The sequence below is a fragment of the Catharus ustulatus genome, chromosome 1 (genome assembly GCF_009819885.2).
Source record: "Catharus ustulatus isolate bCatUst1 chromosome 1, bCatUst1.pri.v2, whole genome shotgun sequence".
NCBI classification, from domain to species: domain Eukaryota; kingdom Metazoa; phylum Chordata; class Aves; order Passeriformes; family Turdidae; genus Catharus; species Catharus ustulatus.
In genome coordinates, this window is record NC_046221.1 from 69026580 (window position 1) to 69047548 (window position 20969).

Sequence of the window (20969 nt, forward strand, 5' to 3'; positions counted from 1 at the left end):
ATCATGGTGTGGTTTAAACACCGAGCTCCTGGAACTGTAAACAAATGGATACTTCCAGTCCCAAAGAGTGAGTCTGCAGTCCAGGTCCAGGATAAAAGCTTACAGCAAATGAAGAATAACTGAACCAGAAACAAAGAAATACAATTCTAATTGTGACAATGATTACCCTTACACCAGCTGCTTGACTGCTGTTGGTTTATATGTAAGCTAGCAGAAGACCATATACTATTGAATTATTCTTAAGAAAAGAGTAAGCCTGAAAAGCAAGAGAGAAACTGAAAAAGGTGCTGTGGTACAGTGGTGATTTCATCTGCAAATGCTTTGGGACTGTTCGATATTGCAGGTAGCTGTCTTTGATCACAGCCTTGTAACCATCACCTTTAATTTGTAGCACAGGGGTTACTATCTAGCACCCAGCTAGCCAAATGAAATGTATGGCTTGATTAAGGATCTCTTTTGTCAGTAATTTGTGCGTAATGTTTTTAGCTTTCCCACGGGCTGTTACAGAAAATGGTAAATCTGGTTTAAATGAAACCTGATACTGTTAATGGTTTAATAGCAGCTGCCACAGGGTTATGGCATTTTTCAACAGATGCTTCTGTTTCATTTTAAGCCTACACTAAGTCTTAGAATATATTTACATAATTAATATAAAGTACACATACATAATAATGACAATATTTATAATTTAAAAATATTTCCTCAAATGACTTTGCTATTATCTAATCCCAATATAACACTTGAAAAGGAAAGCATATTATTAGAAATAATAATTTATATTCCCTTCTTCAAAAAAAGTTGTAGAATGCAGCAAAACTTGTCATCTCCTAACATGGCAGTTATTGGTGTAGGCAAATCCCATGCTGCTTCAGAAAAAGAGACGAAAAGCTTGGCTGCGCCTGAGTTATGCTTGTTATCTTACCTACTGTTCAGTCAGGAGTATAAAAGAAGTGATGCTTGTATTCCAATATACGCATCAAGAACGAACTGTTTTGAGGTGTGTACTTACATGCAGAAATACATGAAGCACTAAAGATTTGTGGATGATTATTGGCTGCACAATGTTGTCTGGTTGAGGAAATCGCTGCTAATTTAAGTAAACTTTTAGAATTTTAGGCTGTTCATAGTGGGTGATTGTTTTGAATGGATTTCTTCTATTTGGAGGTGTCATTCTTGACTTCCAAGAAGTACTGAGTACAGGATATTAAGAGAGATTGGATGCTCCTGAGTATTGTGGCCTTCTGCAAGTATGTGTTCACAGCGGGGAGAAAAGGAGAACATGCTCATCTTTCTTTGCCTTGGCTGGAAGGCAAGGTAGTGTTGAGCAGGCAAGTGTACCAAGGCATTTGCTGCTATGAACTGTGAGGACTGAAATGGGAACAATAAAATATGAAAAACATGCAAATAACAGAAAATGGTCTCTATTAAAGAGGCATCCAGGATTGTTTATTTAAGAGATTAGGCAGTCAGAGTTCTCTCAGGAGAATGTGTAAAAGCAGTGGTGAAGCAGATGTTTCACTGTGTGAAGGATGTGACTGATGTATTTGCTCCCCTACCCTTCACAACTGTTAGCCTGGGTATGATGGTAGTCACCTTCTGTGTTCTAGCTTTTGTGTGGATTTTGTTCTATTTGTCCTTTTGAATGTATTAGAACTGTTCAACAGGACCTGGGTCAATGCCCACCTGCATTAAAGAAAACAGTAAAAATGTGGCATAGGACCAGATTTCCTTTTCTTTGTGTTTGCCCTTCTTTCTTCTGTACCCGCCAAAACCTTACAGAGGGATTTACATAAGTTCACTACTTCAGGGTGTTTCTTCACCACTAGATTTCAAGTCTTTGCCATGGGAACACAATTGCTCCAGGCCCCAAGGCATTGGTAACCCTTTTCCACACCTCCAAGCTGCTCAGAAGAACATCTATACCTATCTTATGAAAAGTGTAAACTGTGTTTGCCAGTTCTCTCTGAGAACTTTTTACCTCAAAATCCTTTTAAACCCTACACTGAGGTTCACGTTCTTTTCACTAAGAGCTTTAATTCAAAGGAAGAAGGCTATTAAGTACCAACATCATTCCCACAATTGGGTGGAGAAGATTTTGTGACTCAGTGAGGAGCAAGTTTGCAAGTGTTCTTATTGGGTGTTTGGATGAACTTTCCAAAGCTGCAGCAAGACAAATCCAGTGGTGAATCTCAGGAAACCCTCACAGGGACACCTCAGATTTCCTCGTTGGTTGTTGCTCTGTCTGAAAGATTTCTAATGGCAATGTTTTCCACCACTGGTAAATAAAGACAGAAAATAAATGCTTCCTGAAAGCCAAGGGAAAAAAAAAAAAAAAAAAGAAATAATAAAATAACCACACAAGAAAAAGCACAGCATTTTTTGTAGGAGTGGAAAATTGTTCAAATATATGCTTTTTGGAAAGAGTTGCTAATTGGTTTAGCGTGCAAAATTGGACCAAAGGTATGAAGTTGCTAGAGCTTTATATGATAAAAGAAAGTCAGTTCCCTTGTGATGTTTCGTAACAAATAAATAAATAAATAAATAAATCTTTTTTTTCTCCTTTACTAGGTTCTACCACATAGAAAAGCTGTGAAACCAGGCATGGTACTCCTCTTTGAACTCTTCCTTCTTCGTGGCACCTATACCTGGATTGATCGAGAAGTGGGATGGGGAGCTTTTCCCTTATGTGATAACAATTTCAATGCTTTGGAAGGAAAATTTAAATGTCCCTTCCTTAGAGGCCATTATGACTCCAAAATTGACCGATTAAAAAAAATTGAAAATTTTATTTCTCAGGACTTGGATCATTGGTTATGCAATCTCTACTTTCAGGTTTGTATTTAAAAAACATAATAAAAAAGTTTAATTTTCTCTACATCTTTCTTTTTGATTCTGAAATTGGATTGTGGCTCATCTCCCATTTACTGGAATGTCTGCTTTAATCAGTGAGCATGGTGAAGACATACATGGGAAAATTATATGGGAGAAAACTGTAGTAAATGGACTGCAGAGAAACAAGAACGTCCTAAAATTCTTACAGCAACACCTGGACTGCTAAGCTTCACAAACAGTGTACAACAAGCATGTTTTTGCTTTGTGGAGTTCTGAACTGCCTTTTTCTTCCCTTCTGTTCATAGGTAATTAAACTACCACAGGATTCAGATAAGCAAAATAACTGTGGTACACGTGTTCATCTGCCACCTGAACTTCTCATGTATTCAAGCACTGCTGAAAAAAATGGTGTCTCAGAAAAGCTTGTACAGTCTGGACCACAAGGTGATGGATTCAAACTTTGATGTTTACATTCAGGTTTTTGCTGGATCAACCCATAGTTTCATTTCAATGTTGGCTAGTCATTATTGTTCTTGTTAAGCTGGATTTTTATTAAGGTGGTTTAACATTGTTTTCAGGTGTGAGCAATTCAAACCAGCCTCACTGCTGAGGATGGAATGGCCATGCTGGCCTATGCTTAAGGCTGAATAATGCTTGGAATGTTACAGCAATAACAGTTCAGCTGTTTATGGCACCAAGCTTACAGGAAGAGAAAAGAAAAAGATGCTTTTTTGTGTACTTCTGGAAGAACTTTAGCACCTCCCTGGGCTACAAGAAGGACTTCAGATTTGGCAGGGAGATAGTTCTGGCATCAGAAACATGCCTTATGCTACTCCTCTGAAATTCTGTTAGGATTCAATCAAGTGATAACCCATAGGAAGGGCAATTATCATTTGCTTGTGTACAGCAGGCCTCTCCAGAAGCTTTCCTAAAAATTCTCTTAGTGTTCACTTTAGACTGATCCTCCCTGGGCTCTGTGAATGCTCTGATGTAACTACACCAAGGACACAGCTGACCATATTGCAGTAAACTCACAAATTGCTCCTCTACTGGTATAAATCCAGTAATGAGAAGAATGGCAGGACACTACTGTTGTTCTTTTCTTTTTTCAGTATGTGGGATCAGACTGCCATGAACAAAAGGAATTCATTTTTGCTATAGAGATATTTCTATATTACCTCTTGTTTAATGAATTGAAGCCAACCCATAGATTGTGGTGTATGTGTGACTACTATGAGCAGATCTGAAACAGAGAATTAGTTCTTCAGAGGTTCCTTGAGCATTTGAGAATGGCAGTAGTGATGCACTGTAGACAGCACAGAGGGAGAAAGGTGAGGTTATGGAAAGAAAGAGAGCACATAAGCAATGATCATTTAGCATGGGAAATGGGCAGCTCAGGTTGGAAGCATAACTTGAAAAGAGTCCAGGAGAAGTATTTTTCAGACAGTTGGTGGTGATTTAAGAGATAATGAAAATGAGGTTTGCCCTTGAGATGCTTTTAGGCTAAACAGCAACTGCACTGTGATCAAAAGGCTTTTATATAACCACTCTGATAAGAGAAGCATGGAGGTGCAAACATTCACTATACTGAGGATTAAGGTCTTTTTTGTTGTCATATATCTTCTACATATCTGCCAACTTGCTTTGAGATGCTCCAAACCATGAATAGTGGATCCAAAAGGTAGAATTGCAGGCAGCTCTTAACAGTGAAGAATTATGGGCAAACTCTTAATTGTTTGGTCCTACCATCAATCTTCACATGCGTATGGAAATGCACATAGAGGGTGCAGCTAAATAGGTTATGCTTTTTGGAAACACTTGGAAAAAAACTCATGATGCTCCATTTGAAAATTCAAGAAAGACATGTTTTTAAGTACGGTAATTTCATGACTATAGGCGCACCCTTTTGACTAAAATTTTCACCCAAACCCGGAAGTGCGCCTTATAGTCCGGTGTGCCTTATATATGGGCAAAAGTTCAGAAAAAAGTTCAGGGAGGCGGAGCCAAGCAGCGGTGGGCATAGCCCGGCCCCGGGGGAGGCTGCACAGAGTGGCGAGGGGCATACCCCGGCCCCGGGGAGGGGGGACCGAGCAGCGGCAGGCGTGCCTGGGCCCTGGGGGAGGCTGCACGGAGCAGTGGCAGGCATAGCACGGCCCTGGGGAGGCGGGGCCAAGCAGCGGCAGGCGTAGCCCGGCCCCACCGGGTACAGGCGGGCCTGGGGGCCCATAGCTGCCGGGTTGAGTCAGGGCCTCGTCCAGCAACTGCGTGGGGGAAGCTGGGGGCAGAGCCTCGCTGCAAAAAAAAAAGTGCGCCTTATAGTCTGGTGCACCTTATCTGATCTACAAAGTTGCAAAATTTGCCGACTCCCGGGGGGTGCGCCTTATAGTCTGGTACGCCTTATGGTCATGAAAATACTGTACTGAAAAAGAGCATTCGTGTATGTCCTATTTTGCATGTAGACCTCTGAAATTTGCTGATAAGGCGATCATGGAAGATTTGTAAATTTCCTGCCCACCAGATTTGCACAAACAAAAATTTTAGGAGTAATTTTTGATATTGCTTGTATTTATTTATTTTTCTTGGAGCGTTCTTTAAAGATATTATTAGCTGCCAATATCCCCCATGGGTTTGTTTTTTAATGTATCTATGCAGTACTACAGTATGCTGTTTCTGCTGGTGATATGTTGCTAAGAGATTTAATAATGGGTAAACAAACACAACATGTGGTAATCCATTTCAAATTAAAAGTTTATTAAATGCTAGCTTGATGACTTTCTGGCTATTTACAATTAAAGGAACAAACCTTGGAGAACTGGAGATCACGTGGTGAAAATCACAACTTCAACATTTCCCACAGAAAAATGTGTTTATGATCTGTGGCAAGCTGTCGCACATTGATATGCCCTATAAATGCAATATTATATCTGTTAAACCACCAAAAACTGGGGTGGGGAGGAAAAAACTCTGTTAGAATGACATTAAGGTTGAGACACAAACCAGAGAAATCAAGAACAGTCTAAATGAAGACGGGTGCTCTGTAACTCACCCTACTGCAGTAGTCTAAATAGTGAGTGATGTTATATATCAATACCATATGTGGTACTGCAACATATAAGCGAAATAAAGCAGGTTAGGAGAGGTGTTTTAGCCTTCACTTCAAGTTTGTCTTGGTTTTATAAGTTTAAAACAGAACCTTTATATTATTTCCATTAACTCCAGGCTAGATTATTCTTTTAAGCCACAGATCCATGTAGGTAAAGCTCTTCCCTCTGCACAGGCTTTCTAGTCTAGAGCACAGTGCAGGGAAATGCAACATAATGCCTCTCATTCTACCTCCTTTGCAGATCACAGATGCACATTATCAGATCTGGCATGTCCCTTAGCTCAAACCATATCTTCTCTCCATTCTTTTGAAGTGGTGTTCTCTAAGACATTCATGGCAGAAGACAGCTTCTGCTTTCTCCACCACCATCCTTTCCTTTTCTTAGGAAAATATTCTGCTGTTGATCTGTTGCCCCTTACAGGAACAACAGTCTCTGTCAGAGAATAAGTTAAAATTTTGGAGTAGAATTAATTATCTACTATTGTGTGAAAGGTGGTAACAGCTCCAGTAGAAAGAAGAATGTTGGTAGGCTTGGATCTAAGTAACAAGGGCTTCTAAAATTCATGAAAACTTCAAAACTGTGAGTTTCCACATAAATAGTAAATATACAAATCTATCAAGAAAACATTCTCACAGTGAAATCTAGCAAGACCCCTTTTGACTTCAGCATCCACAGGAAGAGGGTATTCACATGTGCAAAATGTCAGCATAACAGTATTGCTTGAAATTGGCAGCCCTTTCATCCTCAGAAAAGTGGATGGACAGCATTCATATATTAGTTCTACAGCTCAAACCCTTTCAGGTCAGACAAGGCTCATTTGGAAAGTGTTGCTCCACATTTGTTGGGAGCCTTCATCCAAATGCTTGCTTTTGCAGCTGTGCTGTTGATCTGGCATGCCACACAAGCACCAATTGTGCCCATCTGAACTTGTGATCAGATAGAATGGGCAAGTGGAAGGCTAGGTATGGTTTTATCCACTGTAGTTTTTAGAACCAAAGGAAAACCTTTCTCATTCCAGTTGATTTATTCATACCAATTAAAGATTGGCCATTTTGAAGTCCTGAAGTTACGGTCAGCACTGTACTAGCATGTATTGATGTGCACTCAAGACCTAACAAAGGTGCTTATAAGGTAAAAGGTCGATCAGTCACTGTGGATTAGGATACTGAAACAGTATTTTTTATTTTTTAGCGCTAACTTTTGTGTATTTTTGGTGAACCTAAAGAGTCATGACTAATTGTGCATATTTTTTGAGCAGTAATTATCCCAAGCTCTGGAGTGTAAAATCAAGAAAGGAGTTTTACTTAGCCTGACCATGCTGGGGGAGAGGTGTTATCAGACAAGATTTTGAGGGAAAGTGTTCAAAGGTAGCCACCAGACTAGTTTGGTCCCAGCAGAAGGATGATTTTGCTGTGATAGAACTGGTACAGTGCTACACTACCATGAATACACTGCTCCCAGCAACTGGGCCGGCAGAAATGTTTGTTGCTATTGCTTGGCTGGGCAGATTTGTCACATAGAAAGACTTACACTACCTCAGCAGTTTTTGGACTAAACACCTACATGCAGATTTTCTGATGCTAAAATTTTCTTTCCAGAAAGTCTGCTTGTCCCTTATACACCCCTGCTCTACTGTGGGAGCAAAAAGAAAAAAAAATATACAGTGTTAGTGAATGGTTTTAAGAACACTTATTTTTTAAAAATGAACAAATATCTCATTTTTTCCTTGCACTGAATTTTTTTCTTTCCCCTTACAAGGTTTGCTGTCTAGCAGCAGTGCATGTGGCTCCTATGCCCTATGCATCAACCAGAAGAAAAAGCTAGAACCACTGAGATGTCTTTAGTTTTCTGACTATGAGCTTATAACAGAAACAAATATTATACAGAGAGATCATTTTCAGGTTTTTCTGGTTACTGTACCAGAGTAGAGTATTAAGATACTATTTAGTTTAGAGTATTTTTTGGTCTGTCTTCCTTCTGTCTGTCTGCCTGGCTGTTAATAATAAGGTTGGTTTGTACGACTTGGCTTCAACAGTCCTTGAAACTCACCAGGGCTGTAAAGCTTTAAACAGTTGCGCAGGTCTTTAATTGTAAATTAGTTTTGACAGGACTGCTAAGACAAAGGCCTGGCCCATCCCATCGTGATGCTAGCCGACAACCCCTTACTGCTCCTGGAGCAAGGGAACATGTGGAAGGAATTGTTCTTTTACGTTTCACAGCTTGTCATTTCCTCTGCAGGGCAACCTCTGACCTCCCCGAAAGATCCTGACACCCATAAGGGAAGTATTCCCACTGTTGTAGAGGAAGTGGGAAAGCAGTTTAATGCTGCGAAAGGAGGAGAAGCGTGTGTGTCAGAAGAAGCTGTGAGGAAAAGAGAAGAGCTTAAAATGCTTCCAGCAGGTTAGGACTTTTATTGCATTACTTAATTTACTGAAAGTTTGTGAGTTGATCTGCTTGGCATGTGTGTAAATACCCCCATTTGCCTTCCCCTCACCCTGTGATATCATCTCATCATTATTTCACTGGGCAAAGGAAGTGATGGAAGAATTTAAATCAATTGTTAGGGATCAAAAGCAACTCAGGCAAAAAGGTACAGAAGCAGTGGACTCCCCTGTCTAAAATATATTTGTAGGCCAAATGTGTTAGTAATTACAAGGTGTGTGTGCAGCGCACTGACAACATTAGATTATGGCTGGTGTTTCCGTGACATTTTTACATCCTTTCATTTTATTTGGTCATTTATATCCATGGATCACAACATGTTGCTGTTAGGTGCTTGGGAAGTACTTTTTCTTCCTGCAGCACATTAATAGCAATATCCTTTGTTAATTGTGCTGAGCTAAATTACATAAAAGTGCCTGTGTGTATTTGCATCAGGTAACATTTGTTTCTGGGGCATGGGATTTCTTCTGAGGGCAAAGGCTTGCAAGTTGCTGTTGTGGGGGGTTTTTTGCCTTGAATTTGTTTATTTGTTTTTATTGGTTGATTTGGGGACTTTTTATTTTGTTAGTTTGTTTTTTGTTTAGTTTTTAAGTCCCAGGTAAATAGTATTTATCTGAGAATTGAGTAATACAACCCCTAGGTCCTCTCCTAAGCACAAAGACCAGCATGACTTACCATGGGGCAGGGATTTGAAGGTACCAAGGATATATCCATGTCTACTCCCACTTCATAGGCCAGGCCAGTGCGTAGAGATGAAAGTGCAAGTGAGACTAAATTAATCACACTTTTTGAAGGGAGAGGGTGACTTTCCTTCTGTACCAGGAAGCTGTAATAGGTCATGACTAGACACTCGACTACGAAATATTAGGTAAGAGAGAGCTACCTGAGGTCTGAAAGCTACCTCTTGTCTGTGTAAACAGTAGCTTGTTCTCATCTTCAAGCCTATGGGCTCCCTGAAATGATGCAGTAGAATTTTGGATGAATGTCAGTTTGAAGCCAATACCAGCTTCCTTTTCACAGCAACCCATGGAATGTCATTCAAAAATAATTTCTTTGGACCCATCCTTCTCTGTTGACTGTCCAGGAAGGCTAGAACTATGCATCTGCTGTTATAGGTGCATGTGCTGAGTATCTCATGTTAAGTGGGCACAAATAGAGGTAAGAGCTAGTGTGGCATTACCAAGCCAGGATTTTTAAATGCTGAATATTGATATTGACTATCAGAGATGCATGAGCTGTAGAATACAGAGCTGGTGTCATTTTTTGTTAAAAGCATGTTTGTGACAAAATGTTGAGAAAACCAGAAAAATGTAATAAAAATATTAAAATCTTTCAATGTTCTCATTACATGTCCTGATAGGATCAACACCTAACACGTCTTTTCTAGATGTTGGTTCTTCTAAGCCCTAGCTTAGAAAATTTATTTAGCTTCTACATTAGTAGAATCTACTTTGAAATTTATTTTGTTCATTTTCCCAACATTAGTTGTGCAAAGCAGATTAAAATAATCAAAATAGTAAAAACATAAGTAACCTACATGAACAAAAGGGTTTTGAAATAATGTTTAGTGGTATTTGACATTTGTTTTTGTCTGCTTTATTTTTTTTTTCTGATTTCTCTTCCTTGACAACATTTGGATGTTTCCACCTTTAGAGTGTGTCTCAAAACCCAATAATAAGTTGTGCAGGTAGACAGGTATTCCTTCTCCCATCTTCCCATCACTAATATTTACCTAGATCTAAAACTAGCATGTTGAATTTTTATTCAAAATATTTATGTGGAGTTTGGCAGAGTCCCAGTGGCAAACACAGCATTTTAGAACCCATGTTTTCAGTTCAAGACATTCTCTTACAAATACCCTGAAGTGTTGCAGTTACAGAAGTGACCTGATTTGGAGAGGTACTGAGATACCAAAACCTTTATCAAAGCAAGGTACAAAGGGCATTATTTTGCATCATCATCATATCTGACTCTGACTAGGTATATTTAAGGGTTAATACTATAATTGACTGAGGACTAAAAAAAAAAAAATTCAGAGTTTATCTGAACTATAAGCAGGTCTCCAAAATATCCATGGACTTTGAATTAGGTGAAAAAAGTTTTTGTTTATCTTTATTCATGAGACAACAGAAATTTTTCTTGACAAGCTCAGTTTCTGATTCTGCATCTATTGCATATTGTTTTAATGAAAAACTCGTTTCGAAAGTCACATCACTAAAGTGTAGATTTTCTGTGATGGAGCTCTGTTAGTAATGTCACCACTAAACTAATTATCTGTGGTCAGAACAATGGAGAGAAAAAAACCTTAATTTTGAAATTCCCTGATGCTTTCTGCAGCATGACATATAAACTAGAATTCATACTGTACCTGATGTTTAATTTGAGGTTTCAACAGTGCCTGAATTTTTTTCTCCACCAGTGCTCATCCCAGCAGGCACCTTATCCCCAGCTTTTCTCTCATATGAAGCCTAGTTTCTTTTATCAAAGCCCCCAGTTATGCATGTGCCACAAGTAAAACCCCTGGAAACATATGAAATATTTCTCCTAAATATTGTTAGTCAAACTGTTATGAGCAACTGGCATTCTGCTCTTTTTGGGTTTGACAGAACCTCTGTGATTCCTTCAACTCTCTATTCTATCACCTTTCTAGGGCATACCCAGGATAAAGTTTTTACCTCTATTTTCAGATCTTCTACCTCAGAAGGAATCTTATGCTTGATATTTCTCTTCTAAAATAAACTGAGTACTGAAAGTAAGACTTTCAACATTGTTCATATTTAAGATTTCAAATTCATCACCCTTCCTGCATTTGTGGCGAAACATTGGGAAGTGAATTGTATCCTTTTGTGCCATCAAAAGACATTTCTGCCAGAGTAAACTTCAGTGTAACATCTAAGTAAAGATGGCATCAGGCTAATCAAGGGTTACTACAGTAGCAGCAGATAACACTCAGAAACTGTATCCAGAATTTATTGAGATGTTCCTTCCATATCAAAATACCAAACATAAAACCAGCTTAATTCTAATTTTATCATTGCCTTTCGAGAGGAGGCTTTACATTTGTTAAAATGTGCTTATATAAGTGAGAAATAGTTTTGCTGAGACAATTGTATTTATGCTCACAAGCATTTCAGTAACAATTTTATGAAAACCAGTGACTCTTCATTGTAATATTTCTCCTTATACTGCAATGATGTTCTTTCCCTACTGAGGTGCTGTTTGCTTCCACATAAAATTTGTATGCAGATGCAAAAAAATTTCCTAAACAAAAAAAAATCAAAAAACCCTGTTCTCATTGGTAATTCCTCAGGGGTGCCACTTTAAAGGAAGCAAAATGATATTTTGAAATGAAGATTGCTTACGCCTCATTTTTAAATACAGGTAGTGCCCCAGAGGCAGTGCTTCATATGGCTGAAACTTCTTTCTCTGCTTGTCTTTTCTTTCTCTGAGCAGGACTGCATAAAGGATTGCATTGATTTTTCCAATTTGGATCAAATTCAGATCCTGCTTATGGTTCTGAAGTCCGCACAATCCAAATTCTTCAATTTTCCAACTCTTGCCATGCTATTTGATTTCCCCATAGGCTGGTGCATTCCTAGGAAGGGAATCTAAATAGGATCTTCATCTTGGATTGCACCACTCTAAAACTCTTTCTTGCTCACTTAAGGAGAGGTTGCAGCTATCAGAAAGGATTGCACTTTCCTTCTCTTCTTTGACCCCATATAAATCAGAAGTAATCCCCATCAAACTTGTGTAAGGTAATTTCCTAGCTGTGCTATTTCTTTTTGCCTGTATTAAAAAAAAATAAAAATAAATCTTTTAGACTCCCCATGCCCCCCATATATAAATAATAAATATTTTACAGTATGAACTCTATATGTGTTTAGCGTGAAACTGAGCAAGGGGATGTACTTTAGTTGTGTGTATCACGTATTAACGGGCTGTCAGTTACCAGGACCAGACTAAAAAAGCTGGTCTGACGCAAAATCTTCAACACACAGTGGGATCCCCACTGTTCAGTGGTGTCACCCCAACCCTTGGTTTCATTCTACAGGTTCACTTCTGTTGCACCACAATACTTTTTGCAGAAGACATAACCAAGGATGATAACTTCCAGACTGAATGCAGAGGGTAAAAAATGATTAAGTTTTATTCTGCAAGGGTTAGGAAAGTCGTAAGACACCCTATAAAGGGTGATTTTAAAGGTCATGCCGTTATGCTCTGCCATTGCCTTGAGAAGGCTGATGTGGAGAAAGGTAACAGAGTAGCAGTAATGTTTTTGTTTCCAACCTCTTTTCATGGTATTGTAAAAGCTAAGGACCCAGGAGAACTCAGGGATTTTGTATAGGTGACTCTTTCTTTGAATCCCTTATCAGGCTTGATCTGTGTGGCATCTATTGACTGGGACTTAATATGACCCAGAAATGACTGCTCTCTGCATTGTCAAGGTCTGCAAATGACCTTCATATCATCATGAGTTTCGAAATCCAGACATTAGTATTGTCATGCCCATTCCACAGTGGGGGGGAAAATGCCACCCTGTTTTTGCTATTTGTCTTACATGAATGTAGACATTTAAATTATTCTGCTGGTCTTATTAATAGCTGATCACAGATTCATAACTTTGGATTAAGAATCTTATTGTCTTTTTCATGCTCTGGTGTAATCATATTTTCCTGCTTTTATGGATATGTTTCTTGACTTCCAAATAAACCTATTAACAGGCAATTTACATCTGACACTGTGCCTTTGTCACAGCTATGGTACCTGTCTTTGATAATTCTTTCTTCGTATTGTTTTCTCCTCCTCAAATTGTTCATTTTTATCATGAATGATATTATGTTCCCCTGTCAGGGAACGAAATGTATTTTGAGTCAATTTACTAAAATAGTCACTGCTAAGTGTTATATCTGGACAAAGTTGACACCTTTGACATTTTCTAAAATGGGAAAAATAACTGTATTTAAGGTATGATTTATGGGTACTCTATGTCAAAGGAATTTCTATGCTATTACAGTTTCTGATGCAGCAGTCCCAACTCCTTCAATGAACAAATTGCTGATAGTGCAGCTAATTAATGCTTTATTAGTTTTCTGTGGTCAATTATAAAAAGTTATAAAAAAGTAAAATGCAATTTAATAATAAAGAACTGTGTGGTTCTTGTTTCTCTCTTAGAACTGCTTTGTTTTTTGCATGTGGAAGAAACAATTTCTACACAGCTCAGTTTTATAAGACACATTCCCTCCCCCACAACCACTAAGTAGGAGCAACTCCTATGATTAAAAAGTAGACTGGAGTCTTTAAATGTCTTTCTGATTGCTGGCCTCTATTAAAAACTTCTTAAAATAATAGATAGGTTTAATTCCTCAAGCCAAAGAAAAATTGTATCATCGTAAGTATTTTCCATATTTATTATATTGATGAGATTTGGCTACTGAGAAAAAAAAAAGGAAGTAAAAATCTCTTGTATTGCAAGTTTTAAATGTACCAGGCTAAGGTTTACTTAATTAGAACCTCCAGGCAATAAAGGAGCCCTTTTTTAAATTCTGTGAATCTTAATATGCTAAATAATGCAAAGCTTCAACTCTTCAAGCATGAGACACACATCTGGCAGCTTAACATTTAAATTACAGAAAAAAAACCACTTCAGTAGTAATTTTCATGAAGAAAAGAATGGGAAATGTATTACAAGTAAATTTAATTTCTTTTTAGATTTTTCATCCTGTCTAATTGCAGGCATTTCCCCATCTCCTCTTTTATTTATTTATTTTCATACAGATTTTTTCTGTACTTTTTATTGATCTTTAATTTGAGCAGCTTCTTACTGTTACAGCCATTGAAGAATTACATTGTGTTTTTACTTAGCAAAAATTGTTCAGAGAAATCTATGAGGAATTAAAGTAATGAGCTCACTGGTATAGAAAGAAAAGAGCATTCAGAGCCTTACAAATAAAATATAAAAAGAGCATGCCATGATTAAATAACAGACATGAGTTCCTTCTCCCTCCCATTTCTCAAATGTAGAATATTATTGTTTTCTTTATTCTTTTTATTGTCCTTTTTTTTTTTTTTTGCCAAGATAATTACTGCTTTATTCATTTGACTCCAAAAACATTGTTAAAGTATTCATCATTTCAGCAAGGCGGTTTGAAAACCCATTTTTGTGTACTGGGAAAAAAAAAAAAAAAAAGAAGAAAAATTAAACAAAGAAAACCACAGGAACCATCTTTACAAAGGTGTATTTATATTTTAATGTGCATTTATGGGCGCACACAGGTATCCCTTATACAAAATACGTAGAGACAGTTTGAACAGGTTATACTACACGTGACATACCCAGCAACTGTTTTTTTATGCTGTTTTGCTTTTTTCTGTAACCTCCATTTTTACCCCAGATGATGTAAATGTCTGTAAAGTCCTCATTCACTAAGAATGCTCAACATATATACACCTGTACATATATACACCTGTACATATGTAGAAAGTAAGAAATATATCCATAGGTGTGTACACAAACACAGGGCTTAAAACTGTGGCGTTGTATGTGCATGTATTGTGTATCAGCCACTGTAACACCCAAGAGCAGATCCTTCCTGTACTGTGATTTTAAATACACTTGACTGTCTTTTACTGTGTGGAACTCAAAATAACTTAGAAAGAAAAAAAATTAAATACTTATTAAGTGTCTTTTTGGCTTATTCTCCATGTGCCATACATTAAAATGTGTAATATAGACTTTTATTTTTGCCACACCACTGCTTACTATGACGTGGGAGTACATTTTTGTTCTTTCCACAGGTCACTACTTTTCAGGAGCTTGAGGTTCACGTGTCTTGTGTTTTCTAAGAAAAGTTTATTCAAGTATTTCATGTCCCTGTGCCTCTTTCTTGATCCACAACTATGCACATATGAGAAAATTAACCTCCTTCTGTCTTCTCAAGAACACTTCCTGGGACATTTAAAATACCCTCTCATGTCATTCTTCTTGTGTCTATTATTTATTTCTACTTTGCCCCCACTCCCCCTGTTTTTCATCCATGCAATTGTTATTTCCAACACCACAGCATCTGAAGTCTTCTCCCTGTTATCATACTAACACTTCCAGAATGTATGACAGGAACAACTACCTATTTATAACTCAGATGGAGGGGGAAAAATAATCAGCCTGAAGTCAGTCAGCATTTTGTTAGGAGAGGAATCAAAGCCCAGCTGCTTCCTTTCCAGAGGTTGACCTTGTGCACAAATCTAAAATTTTTTTGTTTTGCTTGTTTGTTTTTTTCCCTTTACAGAGGATTGCCAAGATCTCCATGGCAATGCTGACAAGCACTGTGGCTCGTTTTGTCTGAAGGAAGTCCAAGGAGGACATCACAAGGTACTGGGCTTATATGAGCATCACCATCTCCCTCACAGCTCACAGAGAAGCTACTGGAGCTTCTACATGTGCCATTTGAGAATGATTTGTGGTCTTGCTTGCTCTGGTTGTTGTGTTTCTTTAATCTATCCCTGTGAATTTTTTTATAGCCACAATAAGGCTTCACAAGTCCAGGTGTATTGCTGTCTCCTGTACAGCTAATCTCACCAGCAATGAAACTTCAAAGGAGGAATAGGAAAGACCACCAAGAAATCAAACAACAGAAGCTTGATCGAGCTGCAGGATATTATTTCAGTAATATGTAAACACGAGATAGGTTCTGTATGCATCTATAAGCTTCAAGCTCTCACGTACTTTTGCAGAAGATCCTCAGAAAATTTTAGTGGATATATTTGTAGTATCCTTGCCAAGGACATCATTAATTGGTGAGCAAATATTGTGTCCTCAGTGCAAGTTACCATGGAATTTTATCTGAAACATGATAACACTTTCAGGGTGAGATGTTATTGAAACTCTCAGATTTAATGTAAATCCTGAGAACTAAAACACAAAGAAGACTTTGTATTCCTGAAAATTGCTTCTCCCTGCACTATATTATTAAATTAGGTATTTTCCAATGATAGTTGCAATTTTTTCTCAGTAAGTGTTGCTCCATTTCTATCCTGAAATCAGTATGGTTGCAGTGAATGAACTGCAAACATGAACATTCAAATTAATCATTCTGGTAATTTGTCTCACCCTGCTCTAGATACACTCTGAAACATTTTTAATGCTTTAAATTTCCCATAGGAAAAAATCACCACGGTACCTAGAGTACCCCAAATTTTGTATAGTGTAACACAAATACTCAATGACTGGGGATCATAATTGCAACTTTTAACTTCAGTAGAGTGGTGGTCGACATTTCTGAGCAAAACCGGATTGGCCAGCTGGATATTCCCTTGCTTTTCAATGTCTTAGCTTCCAAGTGATTTATTTCTTTGGGGAGACAAGGATAACTTGAAGAAAACAGAGTTTCATATAAATTTAGCTGCAGATTGAGATGTGTGTTTGTGTGTTTAGATTTATAACTAGAGGAGGGACGATTTGAGGACTGATGGAGTGGGTGTAATGGGCAACGTAACCCAGCCCAACCCATGGGAGTGGCAGAGTGAAATTCATTTCCTACAATCCCATAATAGCACAGTGCCTTTGAACAAAATGCCATGGTCTTATAGGAACCTCAGTTGTGGGTGGCTCTCAAAGCCACATTAAAGTGACCTGGTTTCAGTGAGGTGCGTAAACCCATGGGTAATTCAACATGTCTAGTCCCTTTGGTCTCACTGGCATGACTCACAAGCTTACAGTTATTGACATGTTTGAATAGATTCCTGAACTGAGCCTCTTACGAGAATCCTTCTGCACAAAAGAAATGTGAGTATGTGAAATCTCCTTTCAGAAGTTGTGAGAGCCCCTCATTTTTAATGGGATGACTGAATTCTAATGTTCAGAGAGAGCCTTGTTTTAGCATGTTCAAGATTTAGGCATTTGTCCTGATTTATATAATTTGGGCCTAACTGTATCTCTGCATAGCATCTTCTAAAATAATTTTACCTAACAATTGTATCTAGGAAACAATGGCAAACTAATGTAATTAACAGACTTAAGTAAGATGACACAAGTTCGTGTAGTGGTTTATTCTCCTCAGCAGTCCCTTTTCTTTTTGTAAATAGATATTTTATTTTGTTTATTTTATTTTATTTTATTTTATTTTATTTTATTTTATTTTATTTTAATAACAGAAGGGATGAGAAAGATCTTTCAGTCTGACCTCAAATTTTTGGGGAACATACATTTCTCTGTCTTGCCCTCCCTACCCCCAAATTAATGTATGCTAAAGAGTAGCAAATGGTCTCTCACCAAGTGTATTCTGCGTCATGGGCATTGCCAACAATTCAGCTTTTGTCGCAATGGGTGTACAAACCACTGCATGTACTAAGATATTGAATGGTAGCAATAAAAAAGAGAATGCTCACAGCCAGTGATTTCTGAGAGAAGTAAAACATATTCTGTGGTTATTATGCCAACCTCATGCTTAGTTTCTGCTTTTTGTGGCTCAGACAAGAGCAAACACAGTCTCAGAGAAATTAACGCATTATACTCTTTAACACCTTTGGGATTTATGTCTTAAATAATCTCTTTACATCTACTTTGCACAGGAATAGTTTAATGAAGACAGTGTCAGTGAAACAGGGTACTTTGCACACACTACCCTTTCTGAAACCTTGACTTCTAGAGAATACAGCTGGGCAGTCCTGTGGCTGATATTCAAATTGTGAATCTATCTAACCCAAGATTCAGAACACAAATTCACCTTTTAAAACAAAATAGTTTACGGAGTAAAAACAAAACGAAACAACCAAAAAATCCCCCAAAACAAACAGAAAAACTAAAACGAACAAAAAGCCTGTAGTTTTCGTAATTAGCAAAGTGTAAAGTGACGTGACTACAACAATGCATCCATCCCCTTGTCCTGTCTGGACTTGTTCACTAAATGTCAGCAAAGCCTTTGCTGAGTTTGGTGTTGTGCCTGGGAAGGTATTAATAGATATCATCATGGAAGTCACCTGCAGTTTTTTTTCTGGTAAATTATGACCTCATCGTGTCTCTTGGTGGAAGTGATGTTTGATTTTCCATCCAGGGGCAGTAAAGCCAAACATCCAGGGAATCTGGCAGAGGTGATGCCAGTGTGGAATCAGACCCTGTGCATGCAAAGGTGTTATTTCAGGAATGGGTACAGATCAGGATCCTCTACACTGTAGCTCAAAGAGTAATTTAAATGAGCATAAACTGGCACCAGCACTGAATGATGCGGTACTGTCCTTTGTGCTGGCAACTGGGGCAGGGTGGCCTGGATCACAATGGGTCCAGCTGAGAGCTAACCCACTTAGAAAACGAAAAAAGAGAAAGCTAAACAGTACTAATTCAATTCCCACATCAGCTCCCTCCATATGGCTTACTATGCACATGTCCAGATTTTTGCACTGACAGTGTGGTATGCAGCACCGGAAAAAGCCAGCGCATGGAGGAAGACTGGCTGACTGCTGGTGTCACCATGAGCTTGCACCTCCTTGAGAGGGCTTTCACAGCCTTATAGGAGCATAAATCAATTAATGGGAAAATATTCAGTGTGCGGCTCCAGGCCCCAAGATTTTAGAAGGTTGAAAAGGTGCTTGGATGTGTCCATAGGAGGTGAAAATAGGGGGCTTTTCAACCTTCTAAAATTGTCAGGAGGCAGGAGTGGCTGAGGACTTGTCTAGCTTGGAGAAAAGCAGGCTCAGGGGAACCTTTTTGTTCTCTACAGCTTCCTGGGGAGGGAAGGTGGAAAGGGAAGTGCTGAGGTTTTCTCGCTTGTGTCCAGTGATAGGACACCTGTGAATGTTTCAAAGATGTACCAGGGGAGGTTCAGAGTGGACAGCAGGAAGCAATTCCTTACTCAGATGGTGGCCAAAAGCCTGGAACAAGCTTCCTAGGGAGGTGGTGGATGCCCCCAGCCTGTCAGTGTTTAAGAGGCATTTGAACAGTGTCGTAAACAGCATGCTTTAACTTTTGGTCAGCCCTGAGCTGGACCACAGATATTTGTTCTAGGTCCCTTCCAATTGAAATAGGCTATTCAAAGTGTTTTGAATACATATTCAAAGCAACATTGCCACTGCTGTTTCCCATATTTGTTATAGAGTGAAAACAGAGCAAGAATTCAAAACAGAAAGAGTGGCACCTCTTACTTTGTTAGCTGTGTCCAGCTAATCACCTTAGTATTGTAACTTGTTTCTTATTTTCATTTAAAGGTCAGCTGGAATAACCCACCTGACCAACGTCATGAAGAAAAATCAGGTCCCAAGAACAATGCAAGCCAAAAAGAAGGGAAAACATCTTCAGAGAGCAATTTTTATTTGGAAGAGTTGGAGAAATATACGTTTTCTGTGTGGTAGGTTGTCTCAGCATCAAACAGTTTCACAACTGGAAAGTTTGCCTTGCTATATGTGAATTACAGAGGCATCTACCTTTAGATAAAAGTTATTGGACTAAAAAAACCCAAAACCCCACAAAACCCATGGAATTTTCTTGGACTTCTTAGTATTATTTATGAATTAGTTTGAATTTAAAATATTGGAAGTGCTTTTTGTCTGAGAATGCAATTTTGACATTGCTGCATTGTTTTGAGAAACTTTGTCAGGGGAATAAAGGCAAAAAGATTTCCAGAATAATCTCAGCATTTTAGGAGCAATGCACTACCTTTTTTGGATGTTACTTTAAATATTATTACTGTTATAAAATTCACATATGGGGAATGACTTAAAATGAATACATAGAGGAAAATTAAAAGGCTATGTCAAAATGAAATCTTTTCATTTACTTATAATTATATTTCCTGGAATTTAATCTTTTAGGTAATTGCAAAAGTTGGACAGATATTCGTAATTAGTAAAAAACAATGAAGACCCAATCCTTTACTAAATGAAATGATCTGATAATCTTTCGTATAGCTCCCTACTGTGCTTTGAATATTCAAAACCCAGCTGTAATGTACATTTCTGGAACCCATGATCTTCTCCAAATCAGCCCCTAGTGTTTCAAATAAAGCATCCAGAAAACAAACATCATAATAGGGTGTATGTCTGTGAAAATATATTTTTAAATTGCATCCCTATGAAAACATGAGACAGGATTATCTCACAGGCAAACCAAGCAGCCGTTGACATCTCTAGTGCTGTCTATGCCCTGCTCTCATTTGCCTTGGTGCCTTTAAAATTGGCAGGAAGTCACGTAAAGACCTTACAGACACAAAGTGCATTTTCACTGTGGTAATCTGAACTCAGCCCTAGAGGTGATTAACCCTGAGTACTGGAAAAGGCAAAAATCAGGCAGAAGAATAACACACACTGTTATAATTAAGCTAATAATTCTGCTGGATTAATTATGGTTATTTTGAACAATTAAGGACTCCCCCATCCTGACCATAATATAAGAATAGGTTTTAGAGTAGCAGTGCTCATCCAAATATCCTTGCCAGCTTTGTTTCATTTTACCTACCTCAATTTTCAAATTAAATTAACCAAATTATCATCAATTATCTGTCTCAAGGTGCTTGCTTTTCTGTAGTGGTGAACTTCACTTTCTCTCTTCTGTGTCCTGCAGAGCTTACAGTGATAGAATTAATATTTGATTGCATATGCCCA

At 38.2% G+C, this 20969-nt stretch overlaps 2 protein-coding genes across 2 annotated transcripts in view; both read left to right on the forward strand.

The window, feature by feature from the left end:
• Positions 1-2844, forward strand: part of LOC116994675 — a 58050-nt gene extending 55206 nt beyond the window's left edge. The window contains exon 10 of the mRNA XM_033056598.1: positions 2569-2844. Coding sequence (XP_032912489.1) covers positions 2569-2844 — 276 coding nt within the window. The remainder of the gene's footprint in view (positions 1-2568) is intronic.
• Positions 2845-3194: 350 nt separating this feature from the next.
• Positions 3195-20969, forward strand: part of LOC117008430 — a 104340-nt gene continuing 86565 nt past the window's right edge. Inside the window, exons 1-4 of the mRNA XM_033082282.1 lie at positions 3195-3276; positions 8175-8336; positions 15668-15750; positions 19578-19717. Of these exons, the coding sequence (XP_032938173.1) occupies positions 3213-3276; positions 8175-8336; positions 15668-15750; positions 19578-19717 (449 nt within the window). The 5' untranslated portion in view covers positions 3195-3212. The remainder of the gene's footprint in view (positions 3277-8174; positions 8337-15667; positions 15751-19577; positions 19718-20969) is intronic.